The following is a 23,523-nucleotide window of genomic DNA, read 5'->3' on the forward strand; positions in this document are numbered from 1 at the left end:
AATGCTTTTGATCTATAGAATATTAGTATTTCTTGAATTGTCATATTTATTCTATAAAAATAATTTGTATTTAATTGATTTTTCTTTGTTCAACTTATAATTTTATGTAAAAAGTGAGAGAACTTTCCTGTGTATCTTCCACTCGGTATACGGGTTCTTGGCCTTTTGCAAATAGAAACCAGACAGTCTTAAGAGAACAGTAATTTCATGACCTTAATAAAGTAGTACTTAGACTATGGCAAATGACTAGGTTTGGGTAGGGACAATATTGGCCATATTTTTCCAATCCTGCCAACTACTTATCATGCTTCACACCTATATTTTCTAGATTAGGGATTAGTGTACTTTGAATCACATAGGAAGGACCAGCATTATAAACTGGAGCTTGATAGTGGTTTTATAATCTTGGATCAAAGAGATTCAACCTCTAATTCTGAGGAAGTGAAAGAGAAATAAATTTTAAATGTATATAACATGCTTTGGTCACTTAAATGCTATTTTTTCTTTCTCATGAAGAGTCTATACCTCATTTAAATTTAAAAGGAATTCCATGTAGATCCCATTGCAAGAAATATAGTGTTTTTTTAGACATGTCATTCTTCCTTGGAAAAATGAAAAAGTAAAGTTAGCTAAGTAAAGTTAGTAAAATTTACCTAACATTTTATTAGGCAAGAATTCAAGCATTCACTTTTAAGGCAGAACTATCTAAATAAGGTTCATTTCTGGAGAGATAGGTAATTAAGAGGTATACAAATACTGTTCATACCTAAATATAGTTAAAAAGCCATATTTATGGGAGAAATTCCCAAGACTTTCTCCAGTTATTATGTTGTTTAAACTATTAGGTATTTTACTAAAATGTAGCAGGTTTTACTCTGCAAACATTCCATAGCAGAGTGGGAGTTTACAAATACCACATGACCTCTTGGGCATGCCCATTAGAAAGTATAATTTTTATTCAAAATACTACCCAATGAAGATTTAATCAGTCTTCTCTATATAAAGAATTTCTTCTTAAAATGGCTTATTTTTTTTATTGTTTATTAGGTAGATGATGGGAAAAGCATACGATATAAAGACCTCTATGCACTATTTGAGCAGATTTTGGAAAAGACCATGAGACTTGAGCAGCGAGATTGGAGTGAGTCTCCAGTCAGAGTTTGGGTTAACACTTTTAAAGTGTTTTTAGATGAATATATGAATGAATTCAAGACTTTGGAATATATACCCACAAAGGTAAAATATATTTTGATTTCTAAAAGAATTAAATTATGAATTCTTCTTAAGAGTCTAGGACATCTAGTATTTGAGAAAAGCACTGCAGTGAACATGTCAGCTTTGCACTGCTTCAGATCCAGCAAACTCCATTCTCTCTTACAAGTTGACCAGACTGTATTATCTAAGCCTTCTTCAATTAATACATTTTTCACTGAATTAAAATATAATGTTGTTAAGAATGCCACTGCTGTAAGATTATACCCTCAGCTTTGCTAGAGGTCAGTAAATGAATTTCATTTTGGAAAACAGTGGTTTTCATCATTTCATTGTATCATCTCGTGACTTTTATGTAAGGACCCACAAATTTCTCCTTGAATTAGGTTTTAGGAAAGAAGTAAGAAAGTATATTAGTCTTTATTATATCACAGTTTCTGTATATCTTTCCCACCAGGTGCCAAAAACAGAGAGAAAGAAAAGAAGGAAAAAAGAATCTGATTTAGTAAGTTGTAATCTGTTTTTTCCTCCTGTGTTATAAAGTAAGTTTTAGACTAGCAGTCTGAAGTATATCATACAGTATTTTTCTGGGTATATTTAAGGAATACGTTTATCAGATGTCTAGGGGGTAATCATTTATGCCTTTACAAAAATTTAGAATGACAAATATGTCTTGAGTTCCTTGACTTGACTTGTTATTAGTGATGGCTTCCTAAAATGGCAGAAAACTGAAATGTTTACTCATGAAAGTTACAAACAGATATGACCCTTTTGCAGAAGTAGGGACTGGGAAGGCGCTGTTTTAGGAGCTCTCTCTCTGTTGTAAAGAATATGAGGACTATTTAGGATTTCACAAAGATAAGTCCTTCTAATTCAAAAGACATTCCCAAAAGCATTTGAGTATATTTTATCTCATTGTTCATGTTCTTATCTTTTGTATTGTCTCTATTGCATACTTTACCATAATCTCTGTAATTAGAAGGATGTGTTAAGCCCCAGAGGAGCTCAGAATCTGCTAGTGAAGGCAGGCATTTAAAAAATTACTAGTTTCATATGTGATAAATATTATGATAGAAATAGTACAAAGTGCTGTTGAAATACAAAGAGAATGAAGGAATACTTTACAGAAGAAAAGATATTTTTGCAGGTTCTTAACAAGTAGGTAGTAGTTTAGACAGGCAGTGTCTAGCCAAAGGAAAAGAGTATGTCCAAAGACAGGTGAATGAAAAACCTGGCATGTTGAGCCAGTAGCTTTAACAGGTTTGAGTATTGCATGTTTATAGGGGAGCTAGAAAAGAAGGTAGAACTCTGGTAGGTACTCTGCCTTCAAAATATATCTAATATCTGACCATTTCACATTGCCTCCACTGCTATCACAATTGTCTAATACACTATGTGAAAGTGAAATCGTTAGTCGCTCAGTCGTGTCCAACTCTTTGCAATCCCATGGACTATAACCTGCCAGGCTCTTCTGTCCATGGAATTCTCCAGGCAAGAATACTGAAATGGATTGCCATTCCTTTCTCCAGGTTATAGAATCCAGGTCTCCCGCATTGCAGGCAGATTCTTTACCATCTGAGCGATAGGGAAGTCCAGTACACTGTGTTGTGTCCTAATTGGTCTGCCTTCTTATATTCTTCTCCCCTTACAGTTTTCTAAATAATAGCCATAATGACCATTTAAAAGCAGAAATCAGGTCATGTTCCTCCTCTACTCAGATCTCAAGTAACTTCCAGTGTTACTCAGAATAAATCCCAGTGTTCTTACCGTCTATAAGACTTGACATCATCTCGATCGTGACTTCTGTAAGCTTCATTTCCTCCCACTCCTCCCCCATTCCCTCTGCTTCAGCTACATTTGCTGCCACCATCTTCTCTTCCTTCTTCTCTGGTTGTTTCCCTTCCTCCTCCTAACTTCTTCACTTTCCCCTGAAAATGTTAAGCTTTAGGACCTACAGAACCTGAATTCACCCCTGCCAATGGCAGATTGTAATCCTAGAATATTTATTGTTAACCTTATTAATAAATCAGGATTATAAATCATTCCCTATCACTTGTAAACCAAATTCTGAGGTTCTTTAGATCATTTATTGTCACTTTTCCACTGTGTGTTTTAGACGCATGATCTGATTCTGTTTTTAGCATGATCTTACTTCTTAAGAACTGAATCCTGAAAGTAGGGTATCTAAACCCTTTAGCCTGGCTTATTCTTATTCACCGATGGAGGGTTTTCCAATTGAGAAATCTTAGACAACTTAATCCTTTTGAGATTCAATGTCCTCATGTATATAATAGGAGCATATATTATATAAAACAGGAGTAATGCCACCTACCACTGAGAATTTTTGAGATTGTATATGAAGGAAAGGGTAGGGAAGGCAGAGGAATAGTAGGAAGGTGCCTGTTACTAACAGGTAGTGTTTAGGCCTTTTATGCATTTTTTTTTTTTTTTTTTTTTTGCCTTTTATGCATTTTAAGCCTTATAAGAGTAGTCTTTTTCATGTCTATATGGGAGAGAACAATGCCTGAAGACAGAAATGAGTAAAAGCGTATGACATTTAAAAAAAAGAAAATTCATTAATTCAACAGCTGTTATATTTCAGGGCCTGTGATAAGTGCAGGTAATAGGAGGAAATATTAATAAATATATAAATAAATGTTTATACTTAAGAGCATTCAAGTTAAAATAAACAACAGTGATTTTCTACTTTGTCCATATATGAGCAAAACTAAAAATAAATTAGTTACCTGGAAAGATAAATAAATATATAGATATTTTTCCAATACTGCAGATAGGGGGTTTATTTGCATAACTTTTTGGAGAAGGTACCTTAATGATGGTATATTAAAAGCCTTAAAAATATTAAAAACAAAACCAAAAAAACTTTGACCCAGCAGTTCTGCATCTAGGAATTTATCCAGTGGATATATCAACTTATTCATACTGACATGTACCGGTTCTTTATTGAAGAGAAATTGTGATAAATAAACAGAAAAGTGTGATAGATTCTTGAGGTTAAAAATTTAAAAACCACTGCTTTTAATTTAACATGCTGATTCAGAGTTGTATAAGACAGCTCTTATATGTTTATAGCATTGTTTTCTGATTTTCATATAAGTTGGTCTTGTCTCTCTACTAGATTGTTAGCTTTTTGAAAGCAGGGATCATATAGTTTACCTTTATTTTATTTCTCAGAAGATCATAATTCTCCTCCTGGAATAAGTGCCCAATGAAGACAACAAGGAATTGAAGGATTTCCTATTGCCTGACATGTTAGGGCAGCATTTACTGTGTTGGATTTGACATAAATAGCTGTATTTTTTCATTCAGGTAGAAGAGCACAATGGTCACATCTTTAAGGCCACCCAGTATAGCATCCCTACCTACTGTGAATACTGTTCTTCTTTGATATGGATAATGGACCGAGCCTCTGTTTGCAAATGTAAGTATGAGAGATCTTTGAGGAATGTTTTTAACCACTTGATATTTCCATGAGTTTAACATTAAGGAATAATTCACACTTCCTAATTCTTTAAACTCGTCTCTCATTATACTCCTTTTCACCTGCTCTTTGTAGGCAAATAAGATATTTTGATGTTCTTTGGTCATTGTATTTGCAGCTCAACTGTCTGAAATGTTCTTATCCTAGATGTTAGTGTGACTTACTACTTCAGTTAATTCATGTCTCCACTTGTATATTAGAGAGGTTTTTCTTTACTCTCCTATCTAAAATGCTGCTCTGTCCCCTAGTTCTCTGTCCCTTTACTCAGCTTTTCTAGTCTTTATACTACTTGGCGCATCCCTGGTGGCGCAGATGGTAAAGAATCTCTCTGCAATGCAGGAGACCTACTTACCACCACCCAAAATGATACGAAGTGTTCGTTTCTTTGTTTCTCTGTCCCACTAGAATGTCAAGAACTGAATGTCAAGATCAAGAAACTGTCTCATACAGAAGTCTCTTCTGTATCACCAGGGCCTAGAACAGTTTTGGCACATTATAAGTTTTAGTAAATATTTACCAGGTAGTTGGACCTATGTAGATGGATGGGTGAATTATTGAACAAATTCTTAGATTATAACTAGAAAGATACTTTATTTTACTATAATCCTTTCATCAGAACCTTTTAATCCTAGAATGTGAGTGGAGGTTTTTTTGAGGGTCCACTTGTTCTGGCTTACAGAGAATCTTTAGCTTTCACTCCTGTCATTCCATATACATCTGCTCTGGTGCTTTTAATAATTCTGTGAAACTTTGTTTACAAGTGGACCAGAATCAAATGAAAGGGCTGGGTCCAGGATGACAGTAAGGATGAAAATCATGTTCATCATAGCAAAATCAGCACTTGGATATTGCTAGATATGTTCACTTGTTCAATGATTCAATAGTGGTTTTCCTTTAAAAAAAAAAAAAAACTATAGTGAGAGTAAAATAGGGTGTGGTTTGCCATGTACTTGAATGTTTAATGTTAGCCTGATTCCTGTAGGTTTCACATAATTTTCTCTGTGATCTGAAACTGACAAATATAAAGAATCTGCATCTTTTTTTATGATGTGGGTGGGCTTGCTTTGATTTCTTAAAGAATTAACTTTTTGTGTGGTTATGCAGGTGATTTTACCACTACAATTATATGGCCTCCCCTGCTTGATCTTGGCTTTGAAAGTCCCTCAAATCGTGCTTTAGAAGCTCAAGAAGAATATTCGGGTGTTGATTTGCAAGAGCCAGAGCTGGTATACCAAAATAACAGAGGCCAAGTGTTTTCTCAGTATCCTCTCAGCGTGCCCTTCCCACCTGCTGCTGCCTAGCCACCCTGTTATCTCCTGGTCCAAGAACTGATTTCTGCTCTGAACCTTTTATCTTATCTTCTCAGTCACTATACTGATGTTCTTTATGTTCTGGTTCCTCAGAGCTCTACTCTGGACCGTCTAAGAGAGTAAATAAGGCCTTTCTTATAGCCTAATATGCTACCAGATTTGTTTTTATTTTAGTACAGGTCTTTGATATTAATGCCGTTCTTATCCATTGGAATGATTCTTAATAGGTATTTCTTGCATTTTATCAGATCATAGAGCAAGTATAAGAGGGGAACATGAGCATTGGTTTGTGAATCAAACCAGGAAGATAGATAAATATTTTGCTGGGATATGGCGGGGACAAGGAGGAGGGGCAAGCAATCTTGAAAGAATAAAAAGCTTTTTCCCAGACAGTGGTTAGGATTTTTAGGTATGTTTTCAGCTTCATTTTTCTGAATTGAATGAGTTAAGACCATTTGTTATTCTGTTATGATGCAAAGTATATGATGCTATAGGAGTCTCAGATTTAAATAAAAAAATGTATGTTCAAAATAAAGCAGTATACTTGTTAAGTTTTGCCACTAATATATAGACTTCTGAAAATGTTACATTTTTAACCTGTTTTTCAGTGTGCAAGTATGCTTGTCATAAGAAGTGCTGTCCGAAAACCACAGCCAAGTGTTCTAAAAAGGTAAGAAGTTATTACCTATGAGTAATAAATAACAGGTCTGTTGGAGAATGGTGCAGGAGAAGGAAAGGACAGAAAAGGTCTTTTGTGCCTTGTGGAAAGAAATCAAAGCCTCTTTGATGATCTTATAGAGTAGTGGTTTTCAAACTTCTTGGCTACAAATTACTGTAAGAAATAAGTTCTATATCATAATCCAGCTTACACATATAGAGGTATGTGTGTATATATAACTGAATCGATTTTCCCAGAACTGTATTTACCTTTACTACATAGGAGCTGCTAAACTGATTTCACAACCGACAACTTATTAAAGCACTCTTTTTAAAGGTTTCCTGCTTTTTTTTTTTTCTTTAAAAAAGTTTTTGGCCACATTATGCAGTATGTGGGATCTTAGTTCCCTGACCAGGGACTGAACCCACTCTCCTGCATTGGAAGTGTTCAGTTTTAACCACTGGACTGCCAGGGAAGTTCTAAGGTTTCCTACTTTAAACACTCATAAGTGTTCCTATAAATTGTCTTGAAAGTGGTAGGCTACAGTTAAAGATTTTAACATACAGTAAAATTCACAGTAAAATTCATCAGCATAGTTGGTGTGTTTACAAACTTCTACTTGGATTCGATACTGAACATGTACTCTGTTAACTTTATGCTTCAACAAAGCAACCATTTTGGAAATATTTCAGGCTTTTATTGACATGTAATCACATTTGCTTATTTGTCACATACAATTTTAACAATACTATGCAGATCTGAATTATAATAAAATGTGTGAGCATGTTTATAGTCCATGTATATAGTTTTCATCTGTTCCAAATTAGTAGACAAATCATGGCAAAGTACAAAGAGAAATTTGACTCAGGGTTTAAAATATTCAATGAAGGTAAGACATCTGCTTCCAGCTAAGATGGAGTACCTTGTGGTAGACTAATACTCATGCTGAGAACAACTGAAAAAAGTCTGTTGCCTAGCATTAGATAGCTGCCCAGGAAAATCAGAATTTAGGGGCCAGATCCTACAGAGAAAAGAATTACAGATTGGTGAATCTATATGTGTGAGATGTTTTCCTCTGAGTAGGAATTTGTCAGTTTTTGTTGTAGGACAAGAAATCAAGATTCTGGGCAGAGGGCCACACTTAAGATTAAGAGTCAGAAAAGCCAGAAAAGCTTTTAGAAATCTTATAAGGTTATAGAGACAAAAGTTGGAGTTTGGAATTGCCAAGACTTGAGGGACCATGATCCAAACATATAGAGAAGTGAGCCTAAAACTCAGAGGTTTTCCCTTTAAGGTGTTTTCTGAATTCTTAAGCTGCACAGGTCAAGAGGCTAAGAAGCTAACAGAAATGCAGATTATTTTGCAGTCTCACAGTGTCAAAGAAAGAAAAATTGGAGTTGTATGAAAAGAAAGAGTGTACTGATTGACTAAAAGAACTCAGCACGGACTGCATGCAGGTTGAAGGAGAGACTGGGGTATACAGTGTTGGGCTAGGCAAGGAGCATGGGGCAGAGGAAGGAAAGGACCAAAAGGAGATTTACATAAAGAGTTTTCAGTCTCAGAGATAATAGCTGGCATTCTTCTTTTACTTGAAGTACTTCAAATAATCTTAAAGATAAGCCATTTTTTCCCAATCACATAAAATAATAATGAAATACAAAGCAGAATACACTATTGAAGTAAATAAAAGAGGTCACTAATCTTGGGCCAGTCTGTGTGCCTCTGCCTTTAGCTGTGACATCAGTAGTCAGTTTAACTTCTCTGAAGTTTACATAAACACCAGAGCATCCTTATGCTTCAGAAATTAGTGACAACTCTAATTCATATCAAATCAATAGATTTTCTAGTGGTACATGGTAAATGTTTAATATACAAAATCTTTCCCCTTTCTCCTTTGCCCACAGCCCATCTTTACATGAAGAGATTTTTTTAAAGGAAAGGGAAGCAGTAACCTGTAGCCACTGCCTTCATTCTTCCCCGTTATTTGGCGGGGTGGGGGGCGTGGGGGTGGGGGGATTCCAAGTGGAAGAGGATTGAAATGAATTTCTCACTTCTTTATATTCTCAGCATTAACAAGAATTCCCTTTCCTCCCAACTCTCGTAATTGTGCTTGTAAAACTTGAGGAAAAGAAAAAATAGTTACTTTTAAAGAATTGGATAAATATATTTGAAGGTGTTTGAATGTATTTGCAATAAAAAATTATCTTCCATGTAGTATGATCCAGAGCTGTCCTCTCGACAGTTTGGGGTTGAATTATCCCGTTTGACCAGTGAAGACCGAACTGTTCCTTTGGTGGTGGAAAAGCTCATAAACTACATTGAAATGCATGGACTGTACACAGAAGGTATTTATCGAAAGTCTGGTTCAACTAATAAAATCAAGGAGCTTCGACAAGGTCTAGATACAGGTAAGATAGTGCCCTCTAAATCAAGACCAAATACTCTTATTTAAGTAGGTCATCTTATGCTGTTAGTTTTTATTACATGTTGAACCTTTCCTTGAAGCCAGAAAAATGCAGTCTTTTCTGCGGTGCTTTTTTTTTTTTTTAAATCATTTGTAGCTTTCTTTTATATGGTCCATTCAGCAAACATACATTGAGTATCATTTGTACAAGGCATTATTAGATATTTCCGACAGATCTCAATCTTTTTAGCAGTCTGGTAAGATATCTTTAATTTACAAAGAAGAAAACTTAGGTTTAGAAAAATTAAATGATGAGCTGTTGATAAGATGAGGGCAGTGTGCTGATGTTTTTGTATTAACCTTCACAGCAAATCTTTGTACTGATGTTCACAAACAGTGATTATTATCCCTGTTTACAGATGAAGAAACTGAGGCTTATCGAGGATCTTGCCCACTGACTTACCACCAATAAGTGACAAAGCTGGCATTTAACCCATAATCTAAACTGTTCCCTGTTAGTCTCTGTTACTCTGACTCCAAGTGATGTCTTTCTGGTGTATATTCTTGCCTTCCTACATTGATGACATAGTTATTTAAATTGATAATTAGCAGTTTGAATATGTGTCTCTGTAGAGCTGTAGCCTCAGTTCTGGAACGTATGCAGAGGTTTGACTTTGGCTTTATGTTCAACTTCTGCTCTTTATCATTATTGAAAAGGGATACATTTTTGTTTTGGCTGCACTGCACAGCTTGTGGGATCTTAATTCCCCGAGCAGGGATTGAACCTGAGCCCTCGGCTGAAAGCATGGAGTCCTAACCACCGGCTGCTGCAGCTGCTAAGTCGCTTCAGTCGTGTCCGACTCTGTGCGACTCCATAGACGGCAGCCCACCAGGCTCCTCTGTCCCAAGCATTCCCAGGAATAGATCTTTCTGAATCACTTATAGGTGCAACACTTGTCTCTGTGTGACTAAGATTAGTCTACCCACAGGCACCATTCACCCTGTATCACCCCAGTCATCTCATGTATAACCCTAGAGGGTTTTTAAATGAAGCATAGTAAAGATTTTCTTCACATTTCATAAGCTCAGTTATCACTGTCCTTTGATCTCTAAGAATCACTTAAAATCAGTCTGACTTGTAGAAAATGTCTTTTAGGCCTTTCTTCTATTGGTCATCTAAAACATCACTATTAAAAGGGTGGTCACAGGCCAGGCTACAGCAAGAGAAGTACTGAAATTGAGAGCAAGCATTTAGAAACTTTGATAGCAGTTTAATAGTGCCTTGACATGAAAACATATGATCTTTTATTTTACACATCTATCAGTCCACAACAGTTCAAAAAAGAGACAAAAGCTGTGCCTTTACCACAAGAGGAACACTTTCCAAAGCATGGAATTAGATTGCAGACGATATTAATAGTTTGATTGAGAATGTAAAGGCATCTTTTGGTCATGATAGTTTCTAAAGTGCATTATTTGACCCAATGCAAAGTTTGGCTTTCTTATCTAACTCTTTATCTCTGAATAGATGCTGAGAATGTAAACCTCGATGACTATAACATACATGTCATTGCGAGTGTATTCAAACAATGGCTTCGTGATTTACCCAATCCACTCATGACCTTTGAACTCTATGAGGAATTTCTTCGAGCTATGGGTAAGCACAGGTTTCCTGGGTTCAGGGAAGGGCTACACTTGGGAAAGAAATGCTATCTTCATATTAGATTGTTTAGCCATTCTCTCAATTGGCTTAAGTTCATATAGATTCAAAAGTAATACAGTCAATATAAAACTGCCATTGAATTCTCACCTATTCAAATGTTGCCTTTCTTAGAGATTCATTAAAATAGATCAGTGTCCTAAAAACTTTCTGAGCAAGTCACTTAGTTGCTTCTCACAAAGAGGTTGAAAGACTCGGATTATAAACAAATTAAATTGTGAATCTAAGCAAGAACTAAGTGTAACGCTGGCTATCTATTCTGTGCCATACCTAATATGTTAGTTTAGTTTTTCAGTGCTACAGATATGTAGGATTTTGATGAAGGCCCATCTAGAAATATTCATTTAGGCCCCAAGGCATGGCTCCTCAAGACTTAATTAAGTCCTTAAGACTGATTTACAGCTTAGGTTGAAAGCAAAAGGAGAAGAGGACAGCAGAGGATGAGATGGTTGGATAGCATCACCAACTCAATGGACATGAGTTTGAACAAACTTTAGGAGATAGTGAATAACAGGGAAGCCTGGCATGGTGCAGTGCATGGGGTTGCAAAGAGTTGGACACAACTCAATGACTGAACAACACCAACAGATAACTTATATAGCAACTGATTAATTTTAATGGGGAATTGGTTTGCCACAAAATGAAAAACTGGGGTATCTCTTGCCCCTTGCTGTAATCAAGAGTTACTCGGATCTAAATTAAAACTCAGGAGACTGCTTAGTGAGTACAGAACTCAAGCAGAGGGAGATTGGTGTTAACTAGTGAGTTTTCTTCTGCTATACAGGTATGGCTAAAACTCTTAAAAGTCAGCTGTACTCAGTGTCTGTCCAGAAGGAAGATGTAGTGTATAAGAGAAGGTATTCAGTCTTAATTGCTGCTCTTACTGTTTTCAGGCCTTCAGGAGAGGAAGGAGACAATCCGTGGTGTATACTCTGTCATTGACCAGCTCTCCCGAACTCATCTCAATACACTGGAACGCCTCATCTTTCATCTGGTCAGGTAACTTCAAGAAACAAAGGAATGCTTAACATTTTCTCTTGGATTATTTTTAAATAAATGAAGAGTTCCTTCATATGAAAAACTGATTTTTTTTAATTAATAAAGTCAATGACTTGAACAGGTGGTTATGATTCCTTGAAGGAGAAATTCTCCATGGAGTTGGACTGCGTGGCAGGTGCTTCTCTGCCCTAATGAGCCATGTAACCATTCAGTCTTATGGGGGCACTGTGTAGCCTAGCTAGATGTCTTAACTCTTGAACTGGAGAAGATGTGTGCTTACTGACATAGCCTAATTCATAGGAGGTGGTGGGGTCATATGGAGCTCAGGAATTGACTGACCAGAGAGACTTCAGGGGCAGTCTGTGTTCTCCTGAATGTTGATACTGGGGAAGAAAGCTATCTTTCTCTTCGGGTAAATATCTTTTATTACTGTCTGAAAATGCCTTAAGCTCTCTACTCTGCATTCTTTAGACATGTTCATCTAGTAATGGTGACCTGGGACAGTGAGTCACAAATTTCCCTTGGTAAGCTATCTGCTGACCTCAGTTACTTCAGGGAAGGAACAGAGTGAAAGTGAGCTTCCCAGAGGCAAGGGAACAGCTTTGGGAAAATTCCACAGTGTCTCAACTGATAATATCCTTCCAGTCTATGCAGCTGATGTCATTTGTCTTTCTCTCATCGCTTCTATCTCCCTGCAGTTTTCCTTTTTTATCCCAGTTTCACTTGGGTTTTTTATTCCTTAGGATTGCTCTACAGGAAGACACTAATCGAATGTCTGCTAATGCTTTGGCCATTGTGTTTGCACCCTGCATTCTCCGCTGCCCTGACACCATCGACCCACTGCAAAGTGTGCAGGACATCAGTAAGACTACCACGTAAGGCCAGTCACTATTACCTCTGCAATACCCCACAGACTTATGAGTCAAACAGAATGAATGATTTATTCTTTTTTATTTTGGCTGCTCCATTCAACTTGCAAGAATCTTAGTTCCCTGGCCAGGAATTGAACACAGCCATGCTGCAGTGGAAGTGCAAAGTCCTAACTACTGGACCACCAGGGAATTCCCCTAGTGAATGATTTAAGTTCATATGTTTTTAATAAGGTTGCTAGGCACCATTGGTCTTTTTTATGCTGAATATGAAAAATTCCTTTAGATTCTATGTAGGAAGCATCATTTGTTTTGAAAGGTCTTATTTTTTAAATTTGACTTTTCTTTAGGTTTGTTTATAGTTTCCAAATGTATTTTAAAATCTCATTTTACCAAATTACATATACTTTGTTTTCCTATAATCCAGTCGAACTGTAGTCTTGTGGCTCTGTATCTCTTTGGTCTTAATACTTCAGTATTCCTGTATTTCACCTTGGCCTTTTTTTCATGGATCTCCGAGTTCCTTCTAGAGTGCTGATTCTTAATCTTTCCTGCAGAAGGAGCTTTCCCCCAGAAAGGCCTGGTGCTTGTGTCCCAGTCCCAGAGAGTCTGACTGAATTGGTCTGGGGTATGACCTAGGCCTCGGGACTTAGAACTGTTCCGCAGATGGGTACTAAAGTGCGGCTGAAGTTGTGAACCACCATTATAAACCCCATCTCTGAGCTCATAAGTTAAAGGATGTTGATTTTTCTCTTATCCTCCAACTCTTTACCACACTTAGCTGAAAAGTAGTCTGTGACTGATATAATGTATTTGGTTTACTTCAGCTCTTAACAGTTTTCTCTCTTTCCTTTTGTTTCAGCTGTGTGGAGCTTATTGTTGTGGAACAAATGAATAAATATAAGGCTCGTCTCAAAGACATTAGTAGCCTGGAATTTGCTGAGAATAAAGCAAAGACCAGGCTATCACTGATTCGTAGATCAATGGTAAGATGCAGGACATAGAATCACAGGGGAAAGTGGGAGACTTCCTTGGATTTTCAGTGCACATTATGATGTGTGGAGAGAAATTATTCTCCAAATCTTTTTCACGTGGAGCAAGTGAAAAAAAAATCACCTTATCTCAGGGTATGATGTTATGCCTCATGTTTGATCTTTTACCTCTTTTTAGTTTTATATGCAGAATATATTCAATTAAATATGAAGAATTTTATAAATCAAGTATTTGGATAAAATGTTGGTGGTTTAATAAGTTGCCCTGTTTTCTTTTCCTGTTCTTTCTATGAAAACTTGACCCACCCTAACTTTGGGCTCTACTTCCTTCTACCATCTGTTCCTATCCTTAACCGTGTCACTTTTGGTGGTCCTGCCAGTACTTCGGGGATGTAGACAACTTAATCACTTACAAGAATGTGGTCCATACATTACAGAATCCCATTATGGATCTGCTGTTATCAAATATTTGCTAGATTTTGAAGAAAAGCCTTACAAAAATGATAATTTATTTCTTCCATTTGGCCACTCTTCTGTTTAATATCTTCCTTTGTAGCCAGTGACCTAGATGTAAATAACTCCATTTCACACTGATCCATAATCAATAGGGTCTAGGTAACTGGAAACTTACTGCTGCATTTAAGTTTAATTATTGCCCATTTACTACCCTTCCCCTGAATTGTAAAACAAAACTGTATTAGTGAACACCCATTCAGATCCCCAGTAAATCTCTAAAGAGAAGCAAGCTTCCCCATCATCAAGCCCATGCTTTTGCAGGGGCCCAGCAATACTTCCGCAATACTTCATAGTTTTATCCTTAGATTAGCATTAAAGTAACTCTGTTTCTTCCTTTACTGTTAAACTGCCTGGCACGGGACAAGTGCCCAACAAATGTCTGTTGATTAAGTTAGTGAAGGGTGTTCTCTAAAAACAAACATAAACACAATTTTTCTAGGCGGTAAAGGTATTCAATAAAGCTCATCACAAAACGCATTCGAAATTTTCTCCCCAGCAAATGAAAACAGAAACCCCATTTAAAAGGGAAACCCTTTTTGTAGTATGAATTTTTAAGGACTCAGTTCTTAGACACCCAAGTTAGCAGTACCCATCCAAGGAAGAAAGGAAGAGACTTTTTACTGTAAATCTACTTTTCAAAGCAGGTAGACAAGTTGTGCTTTTTTGCTGATGCTGCAGAAGACGGATATATTCATTCCATTGAGAGATTAAACCTCTTTAATGGGGCAATGACATGTACATTCTAACCTTCTGCTTTCCTTTTCATGTCCTTCCTAATCCAGAAACCTGTACTAATTGCAGTTAGATTTATGAGCATTACCCGCAGTTCAGTCTCGGTATGTATTAATTGTGTAACGTGTCACAGCCACTTCACATTACTGTCTCCCATGCATCCAGCAGTTGTTCTGCTCTGTCTGTCATCCATGCCTGTCCACCCTCCATGTGCAGCCCCAGTTCAGGCCCCACTTCCTGTTCAGCCTTCACGTGCTTTTCTCTTACTCTCTTCCTTTAGAATCTTTTCTTTCCTCTGTATCATGTTTTGCACAATGTCCATTTATAATATTCTGGTTTTTCCTCTTTGTCAGATAAACCTCTTTGTGGATTTCTTCTTTGGTGTGATTATTGAAAGGTGAACATTGAAAGCAATGAGGTGTCAAATAAGTTTCTGCTCTATGAGCTGTGTTCTCATCAGTCTCCTCCCTTACTACTTGAAAAACCTATTACTATTTTTAACATCCTGCATCATTAGAAATGCTTATTTACCCATTCTTCTCTGTGACTTTGTTGTCTTCCTAGAGGTAGAAGTATGACTTCTTATCTACTTAGTATTTTTTAGACAGAGCTGCAAGTAGTAGTGAGCCTGTTGATGGATTGGTTCTAGACTTAAGTAATAATATTATAGTAGAGCTCATACCAGAATTTCACACATGCAACAGAAGAATGAAGAGATGAAACACCAGTATATATGGAAACTAATTTCAGAGACTGCCCATCTTTGTGTAACCAGTTTGTTGAAGATCTCAATTTGCTGGGAGATAAATATAAATCAGCTTTGCTTTTTATCTGGTAACTGCCTTCCAACTCTGCCATATCAAAATCCCCTTTCCTACTGGATATATCAAGTACCTTAACATGTCTTGTCACTTTTTCTGTAATGTTTGAATGTTCTAGTTGCAGTCTGTTATTTAAGACTACATTCTCTTCATATTATAGCATCAGTCACAGGCTTGATCCAGTACTCTTATCACTTTTTCTCAGGATAGAATAGACCTTAATCTGGGTCTGAAAACTTTAGGTCACACACGTCTGCCTTCCCTCTTTCCTGTGCTGTTTTTTTCCTCTGGTGCTGAAACTAGGAGGAGTGATAGGGGAGGCAGAATTCTACATGATGTTCCGAGTCTTCTTGGTTGTTCAGCACTACTATTCAAGTTCATCATAGACGGGCTAAATGAAGATGTGCTGACTGTGCTGACAGTGAGCTGAAGTCTATCCTATTTCCATAGGCATTGGCAATCCCTTGCAAGATTTGGTTACATCTTCTGATTGATGGCCTTCATACCATGTGTCTCTGATATGTGTGTCTTTTTTTTTTTTTTTTGGCCTCAAGACCTTACCCAGTCAGATCTACCTCCCATGGCCAGTTCTAGGGCCTGCAGGCACACGGGGGAAAAGGTTATATTTTTCATACTCCTTGGTTCCTAAGAACTTAAGGTGGATGATAGTCTTGCCTACCTTCCTGTGTGACACTTTCCACACACTCTCTCCCGACTTCTCTTTTCCCCCAAGCATATTATAGAGTTGTAAATCAATAAGTCTTTTGCCTATACAGACACCCAAACAGAGAATGAAATACCAGTCTGCCTTTCTTTAAGATGACTTCAAACTTGGATTCTTACCTTTTTGATTCAGTTATGACACTGCTTTTTTGCTATAAGAGAGAGAATATCCTCCTTTCATAAGCATTATGTTCCGCTCAAAGTTCAATGACGCCTCTTTTTTTTAAAGCCTTTTTAGATATATATGGAAGGAAAGGTGTTAGAATATTGATGACAGTGTTGGTTTAAAGAAAATGGAACTCTCAGTAAGCCCTAAGAGGAGAAACTGGTGCTAGCTATTGTTGGCTCCTTAAAACTATAAGAAGAGGTATTTAATGATCCTCAGCTTTTGACCTTAGGCATAATTGTGGAACATGAAGAAAACTCCCACTTGCATATGCATCCTATTGCATATGCATCTAGCTGAAGAACAGGTGTTGGGCCCAGACACAAGATCAAGACTATGTCTAGTATGTATTTGGTATTCATTAAGCAACTAAGGGATTGAATCTGAGAACTGAATCTAGGAGAAAGAAGTGATTTTTAGAATATTCTCTACAAATAAACTAATCAAAGTCAGTAGTATTCATGTCTTCATAGGTGAAAAAGTTGCTATTCTATAATTAAATACAGTAGTGACTTTTCTTGAGTGGAATGAAGTGAATTTGTATGTTATTGCTAATGTGAAAAGTCATTTGGGTTGGGTGTTGAAAGATGTGTAGTAATTTAACAAATGGAGAGGAGAAAGGGGAATGACAATTCCAGAGGCAGAGAAGCACTAAACAGATATGACTACCTTGTTTAGCTAGAATTGGGCAGGTTGTGTGGATGTGGCAGAAGAATTTGGAAAGTTAGACTGAAACCAGATTCGCAGCATTAAGAATTTTGAATTCTCCGATTTTGAAGCTCTTGGAAGCTATGGAAAGGTTTAGAAGTAGGGGAACGTTACCATCAATTCTTTTTGAAAAACAACTGGTAGCTTTTTAAAGAAGAAAGGATTAGAGATGGGCAAGACTAGCAGCCTTTATCAGTTAGGAGACTCTTGACTTACATACAGACAATCATATGTGCCTTCACTAAAATAGGTTGAATCCTGATCATTCCATTTTGAAATGGAATTTCAAAATCATTCAAAATGATTTCAAAATCATTCCATTTTGAATTTTCTGCTACCATGTACTTTCCATGTAATTAGATTTGCGTGGTATAAGCTAGGCTGTTTCCATACTAGGATTTCAGAATATGATGTGCTCACAATCTATCCAGTTATGTCTCTTATATAACAAATTAGGTGTTTTTGTAACTTATTTATATTATAATTCTAAGCATAAGTATTGATTTAATATTAGTTAAGCTAATTAATATGAAGAATAGAATTTGAAATAAGGTTTACTAATCTGTCAAACCTCCTCACAAATTATCCTGTTGGAAGATGTTACAGAAGTTTTCACAACCAAACAAAGTTTGGGATATAATGTGTATCACTTCTAAAACTTTTAACTGTAGAGTACTTTCTTCATAATGGGTCTAGTTTAATAGGAGTTCTAAAAAAGGCATTTTAAAAAACAACATTCTAGTTTTTTTAAATAGTACCAGTTGCTATTTTATGTACTTATTTTGGAATTTTAAAATTGCTCTTGAATCTTCAGGGTTTTCTTCCTGCACTCGTAGTTGTGGCAGTGCTTGTGAATTTTGCATCATCTAGGCTTTCTGAAGAACTTGCCTGCATGTCTCTGTTAGAAATAGGCATACCTGCAATCCTGTATATCAGTGTGGATCTGCAAGGGTAAACTTTGCAATTGACTACACCAAGTGAAGCAAGAAATGCCCTTCCAAAAGTTAAGTATTAGTTATTGAAAAGTTAAGAATCAATTGAAATGTGGCAGCTTTGAAGAGCTCCAAAGGAAGAAGATATTCAGGGGTGGACTTGACTCTGGCAAGGGTTCCTGTCATTTCCTCATGTTAGTGCACAGTTTCTGAGTCTGCTCTTCACATTCAGGTGACTTGATGTAATAAGAATTAGATCCACAGAATGAAGATTTTCTGAGAATATAGAACTGTTCTTACTGTTTCTGGTACTGACCAGAAGATATTTTTGTAGTGTTGATCTTTTATTTTTTTAGGATATAATTGCTATATAACATTGTATTAGTTTTAGATGTAGCACATAATGATTTGATATATGTATTAATATATATTGTGAAGTGATTATCACAATAAGTTTAGCTAAGATTTGTCACCACATATAGTGGTGCGATAAGAATGTTTAGTGTCACGGTTAGATAACACCACAACCAGAATACCCTTGCTCTTTCTATTCCTTCAGAACCCTCTTTCAGAGATCATGATGGTATAGGCAAGAGGCAGAACTTGAAGATTTGCATGCAGGAGCATGCAGCACCTGTGCTGAGTAGAATTTGGCCCAGGACCTCTTCGGCAAAGTAGGCAAGAGGAGAACAGTGTTTGTGCTTTTTTGTGTGTATCGTGAAAGGAGCATCTCTTTTGAAGCCTTGAAATTGTCTTATTCTCTCAGATGTGGACAAACAGGAAAAAAGATTATGTAGGGAATTCTTTTAGATAGAATTCCATAGGAGTGGAAGAACCACAGTAATATCTGGCAAGGGTGCTTTTCAAGAAACTTGATTAGGTTTGTGGAATAAAAGGCCGAAGTTATGGAGTAAGGAAATATAAGAATTGCATGATCTTGGCATGTCAGGATTATATGTGAGAGAAGAGAAGATGAAGATTTAAAAACAGTACAGTGATCCAGGGGCGTTGAGTGTTTAGAGAATAGAAAGTAAGGAATGTTAGACAAGAATAAGTGATGGTGGCTCCCTATGCATTTTTTTTTTTTGCTGCGAGATCTACAATTTGCATTCTAAAAATTGATTGTTAAATACTCTCATTTCATTCTTGTATCTCCTTTTTTTGTAAATTCATATTTAAAGCTTAATATAGCTCTTTTGTATAATTCAGTTCAGTCGCTCAGTCATGTCCAACTCTTTGTGATCCCATGGACTGCAGCACACCAGGCTTCCCTCTCCATCACCAACTCCCAGACTTTACTCAAACTCATGTCCATTGAGTCCCTGATGCCATCCAGCCATCTCATTCTCTGTCATCCCCTTCTCTTCCCGCCTTCAATCTTTCCCAGCATCAGGGTCTCTTCCAATGAGTCGGTTCTTCGCATCAGGTGGCCAAAGTATTGAAGTTTCAGCTTCAGCATCAGTCCTTCTGATGAATATTCAGGACTGATTTCCTTTAAGGTTGACTGGTTTGATTTCCTTGCAGTCCAAGGGGCTCTCAAGAGTCTTCTCCAACACAGTTCAAAAGCATCAATTCTTCAGCCCTCAGCTTTCTGTATAGTCCAACTCTCACATTCATACATGACTACTGGAAAAACCATAGCTTTGACTAGAACGGACCTTTGTCGGCAAAGTAATGTCTCTGCTTTTTAATACGCTGTCTAGGTTGGTGATAGCTTTTCTCCCAAGGAGAAAGCACCTTTTAATTTAATGGCTGCAGTCACCATCTGCAGTGATTTTGGAGCCCAGAAAAATAAAGTCTCTCACTGTTTTCATTGTTTCCCATCTATTTGCCATGGAGTGATGGGACCGAATGCCATGATCTTAGTTTTTTTGGATGTTGAGTTTTAAGCCGACTTTTTCACTCTCCTCTTTCACTTTCATCAAGAGGCTCTTTAGTTCCTCTTCATTTTCTACCATAAGGGTGGTGTAATCTGCATATCTGAGGTTATTGATATTTCACCCAGCAGTCTTGATTCCAGCTTGTGCTTCATCAAGCCCAGCATTCCACATGATAAGTTAAATAAGCAGGGTGACAATATACAGCCTTGATGTACTCCTTTCCCAATTTGAAACCAGTCAGTTGTTCCATGTCCTATTCTTGTTTCTTGACCTGCATACAGATGTCTCAGGGGGCAGGTGAGGTGGTCTGGTATTCCCATCTCTTTAAGAAATTTTCCAAATTTTTTTGTGATCCATAGTCAAAGGCTTTCGTGTAGTCAATAAAGCAGAAGTAAATGTTTTTCTGGAACTCTCTTGCTTTTTCTATGATCCAACAGGTGTTGGCAATTTGATCTCTGGTTCCTCTGCCTTTGCCAAACCGAGCTTGAACATCTGGAAGTTCACAGTTCACATTTTGTTGAAGCCTGGCTTGGAGAATTTAGAGCATTACGTAATATAATAAAAGTATTATACTTTGGTATAACACTTAATGCTTTTTAAAAGAAAGATTTCTAATTTCTCACCAAACTTGAAAGATAAAACTATTTTATATTTAGCATTTTCAAGTTACTAAAATTTTTTTTTCTCTTATAATATATGATATCTTAAAATTAGGCATTTGATAAACCTAAGATCTTACGTTTCTACATAGAAGACACATTGACATACATGTTTCATGTTGTTTGTGGAAGAATTTGAATAGTAAGGTAAAGTGCAAAAAGCAAGAAGAAAATCACAATTTTATGTTAATATTTTAGAATACTTGTATCTCCCTTGAACTTTTTCCTTATGTATGTTTAGTGAAGTTATGACAATCCTAAGGTATTCACAGTTTAGTATTTCTTTTATTAAGAAGATTTTTATAGAGCTAAAACATGATTCATTTCAGTATTGTAAATCCATTTAATATTTTTAAACTTTACTAAGTAAAAATGAGATTACCTTCAGTATATTTCTTCAGAGGTACTTCTCCTTTTAGACAACACTTTAGACATTTCCTTCTTATCCTCTTCTGCAAGATGAGATCTGTCCCCCTACTCTTTGATTCAATTTCATTTATTCTTATTCTTTTTTTTTTAACTAAAGTATAACACTTCACCTATGTTTTAGGCACTTGTGCTAGGTGCTGGTGGTATAGATAAATCAGTAGTCTAGTAAACAAAGATACAAATAATTGTAGTTCAGTTTGCTAAATCTCACCTTGTCTGTGCAAAAAGCTATAGAAAAGCAGAGAGCTGGATAACTTAATGTCTGAGAACACTGAACAAACTTCAGTGGCTGGAATATAAGGTTTCTTGGTAAGAATGAAGGAAGGGGAGAGTGAAAAGATGTAATGAATTAGCAAGTAAGTTTTTGGGTTCTTAAGCTCCAGGACTAGTAGTTTTGCTCTGTACCTTTTAGGTCATGAGAGGCCATCAGGTTTCTAAGAGTTTCCTTAAAAACACCAGATGTAAATTTTCAAAGAGGAATTTTACCAACCCTTTAAAAATATAATATAGTTTAAGGTATTCCAGTGCTGACAGGAAGAGTATAACGTTATGAAAAGAGTATAACATTGGTATTTGTTAACATCCCCTCCAAAGAAAAAGAAAAAACGTATACAAATTTTATGTAAAAGTATTAAAAGCAGAACACTACAGAGTGGGCCCTGGAGTAAACTTTTGTGTTTAGTTTACTAGCTGTTGTAACATGGTCAAGACATTTAATCTCCAAGCCCCAGTTTTCTCATATGTACCAAACTCAAAGATTAAATGAATTTGTATTTTTAAGCCATAGAACAGCACTTGATACATATATATATGTATACTTCTACATATATGTCTTTATATGCACATGTATACATGTACATATATGTACAAATACATATTGATATATATGTATATCAGTAAAACATTTGATATATAATTTCAGAACTGCTACATCTGTGAATATTAATCCAAAAATTCCAAGTTAAAATACTGTTAAGCATAACTCAGTGGCCCATAAACCTAAAGTTTGACTAAGTCTGATTTAACTGAGGAATGCAAGAATGACTTTAATAGCATAATTCACCATGTTACTCAGCAGGGAAAGACACAGGAGATAAAGGAGATGCAGATTTAATCCCTGGGTTAGCAAGGTCCCCTAGAGGAGGAAATGGCAACCTACACCAGTTTTCTTGCCTGGGAAATCCCATGGACAGAGGAACCTGGTGGGCTGCATGGGGTCATGGGGTCACAAAGAGTTAGACAAGACTGAGTGACTAAACACAACACACACACACACACACACACACACACACGATTGATCTGTAGAAAAAAAAATCAAATTATATTATCCTCATAGATATTTAAGAAGCATTTGATATAATTATAGAGGTATTATTTTTAAATTCTTATTAAAATATGGGGATATATCTAGTTCCTTAGCACGATAAAATATATCTATTCCCCTCCCCGCCCCCAGCAAGTATCTTGCTTACTGGAGAAACATTGGAAGCTTTCTAATTAAAATTAGGAAAAGGCAGTTATTCTCATTGTCCGTTATCCTCACTGTTATTTGACCTTGTTCTGGAGGAACTAGCTAATGCAATTAGATAATAAAAAGGAATCAAAGATATAAATGTAGAAGAAGAGGTAAAATTATCACCAGTTTCATTATTATTATATACATGCAAAACTTCAGAAAATCAACTCAAAAGCAGTTACAAATGATAGGGTATCTGGGTACAATGAATGATTTTGTACTACCAGTTGGATGATATAATGGAAGAAAACTGCTCACACATACATTGTATTAGTGTGCACATACATTCAAAACAGTAACATAAAATACCAAGGAATACACTTGAACAAAGAAATCTAGAACAAGAAATGTTGAAGATTTATATAGAAAAAGTCTTAGGCCCCAAGAATTACAAAAGATTTAAACAAATAAATGATTTGAAAATGAAGACAATTTATAAAGATTGTCAGTTCTTCCCAAATTCATTTATTCATTTATTGTTGTAACACCCAATATGATGGAGAGAGGATCTGTTGACTCAGCTAAACTTTCAGACTCATAAGACTACCATGGGCTACACTTAGGAGGATCATGTAGAAGAATATGGGACAAGAAGCACAGCATGCCAGTAGACAACGTAAGATCTTCCTTTTATGCCAGAGTTCTTATAGCAGTCCATACTGACACACAGCCGTCAGTGTGTTAGTTATATCTTTAGCCTCCTAAATCACACCTCAAGTGCAAGAAAAAGAGCTCTATTGGCATTTCAGAGGTATACTATTCTATAAATGGTGAA

At 36.4% G+C, this 23,523-nt stretch overlaps 1 protein-coding gene across 8 annotated transcripts in view; it reads left to right on the plus strand.

The window, feature by feature from the left end:
• MYO9A (myosin IXA) overlaps positions 1-23,523 on the plus strand; it is a 239,522-nt gene that overhangs the window by 193,117 nt on the left and 22,882 nt on the right. For 5 of the 8 annotated variants that reach the window (XM_061157937.1, XM_061157938.1, XM_061157945.1 and 2 more), the window contains 10 exons: positions 1,048-1,236; positions 1,670-1,717; positions 4,543-4,654; positions 6,633-6,694; positions 8,898-9,090; positions 10,615-10,743; positions 11,700-11,805; positions 12,549-12,680; positions 13,537-13,660; positions 14,965-15,018. In XM_061157937.1, coding sequence (XP_061013920.1) covers positions 1,048-1,236; positions 1,670-1,717; positions 4,543-4,654; positions 6,633-6,694; positions 8,898-9,090; positions 10,615-10,743; positions 11,700-11,805; positions 12,549-12,680; positions 13,537-13,660; positions 14,965-15,018 — 1,149 coding nt within the window. The remainder of the gene's footprint in view (positions 1-1,047; positions 1,237-1,669; positions 1,718-4,542; positions 4,655-6,632; positions 6,695-8,897; positions 9,091-10,614; positions 10,744-11,699; positions 11,806-12,548; positions 12,681-13,536; positions 13,661-14,964; positions 15,019-23,523) is intronic. The other 3 variants (XM_061157939.1, XM_061157942.1, XM_061157943.1) reach the window with 1 other exon arrangement.

This window comes from Dama dama, chromosome 12 (genome assembly GCF_033118175.1).
Source record: "Dama dama isolate Ldn47 chromosome 12, ASM3311817v1, whole genome shotgun sequence".
NCBI lineage: Eukaryota > Metazoa > Chordata > Mammalia > Artiodactyla > Cervidae > Dama > Dama dama.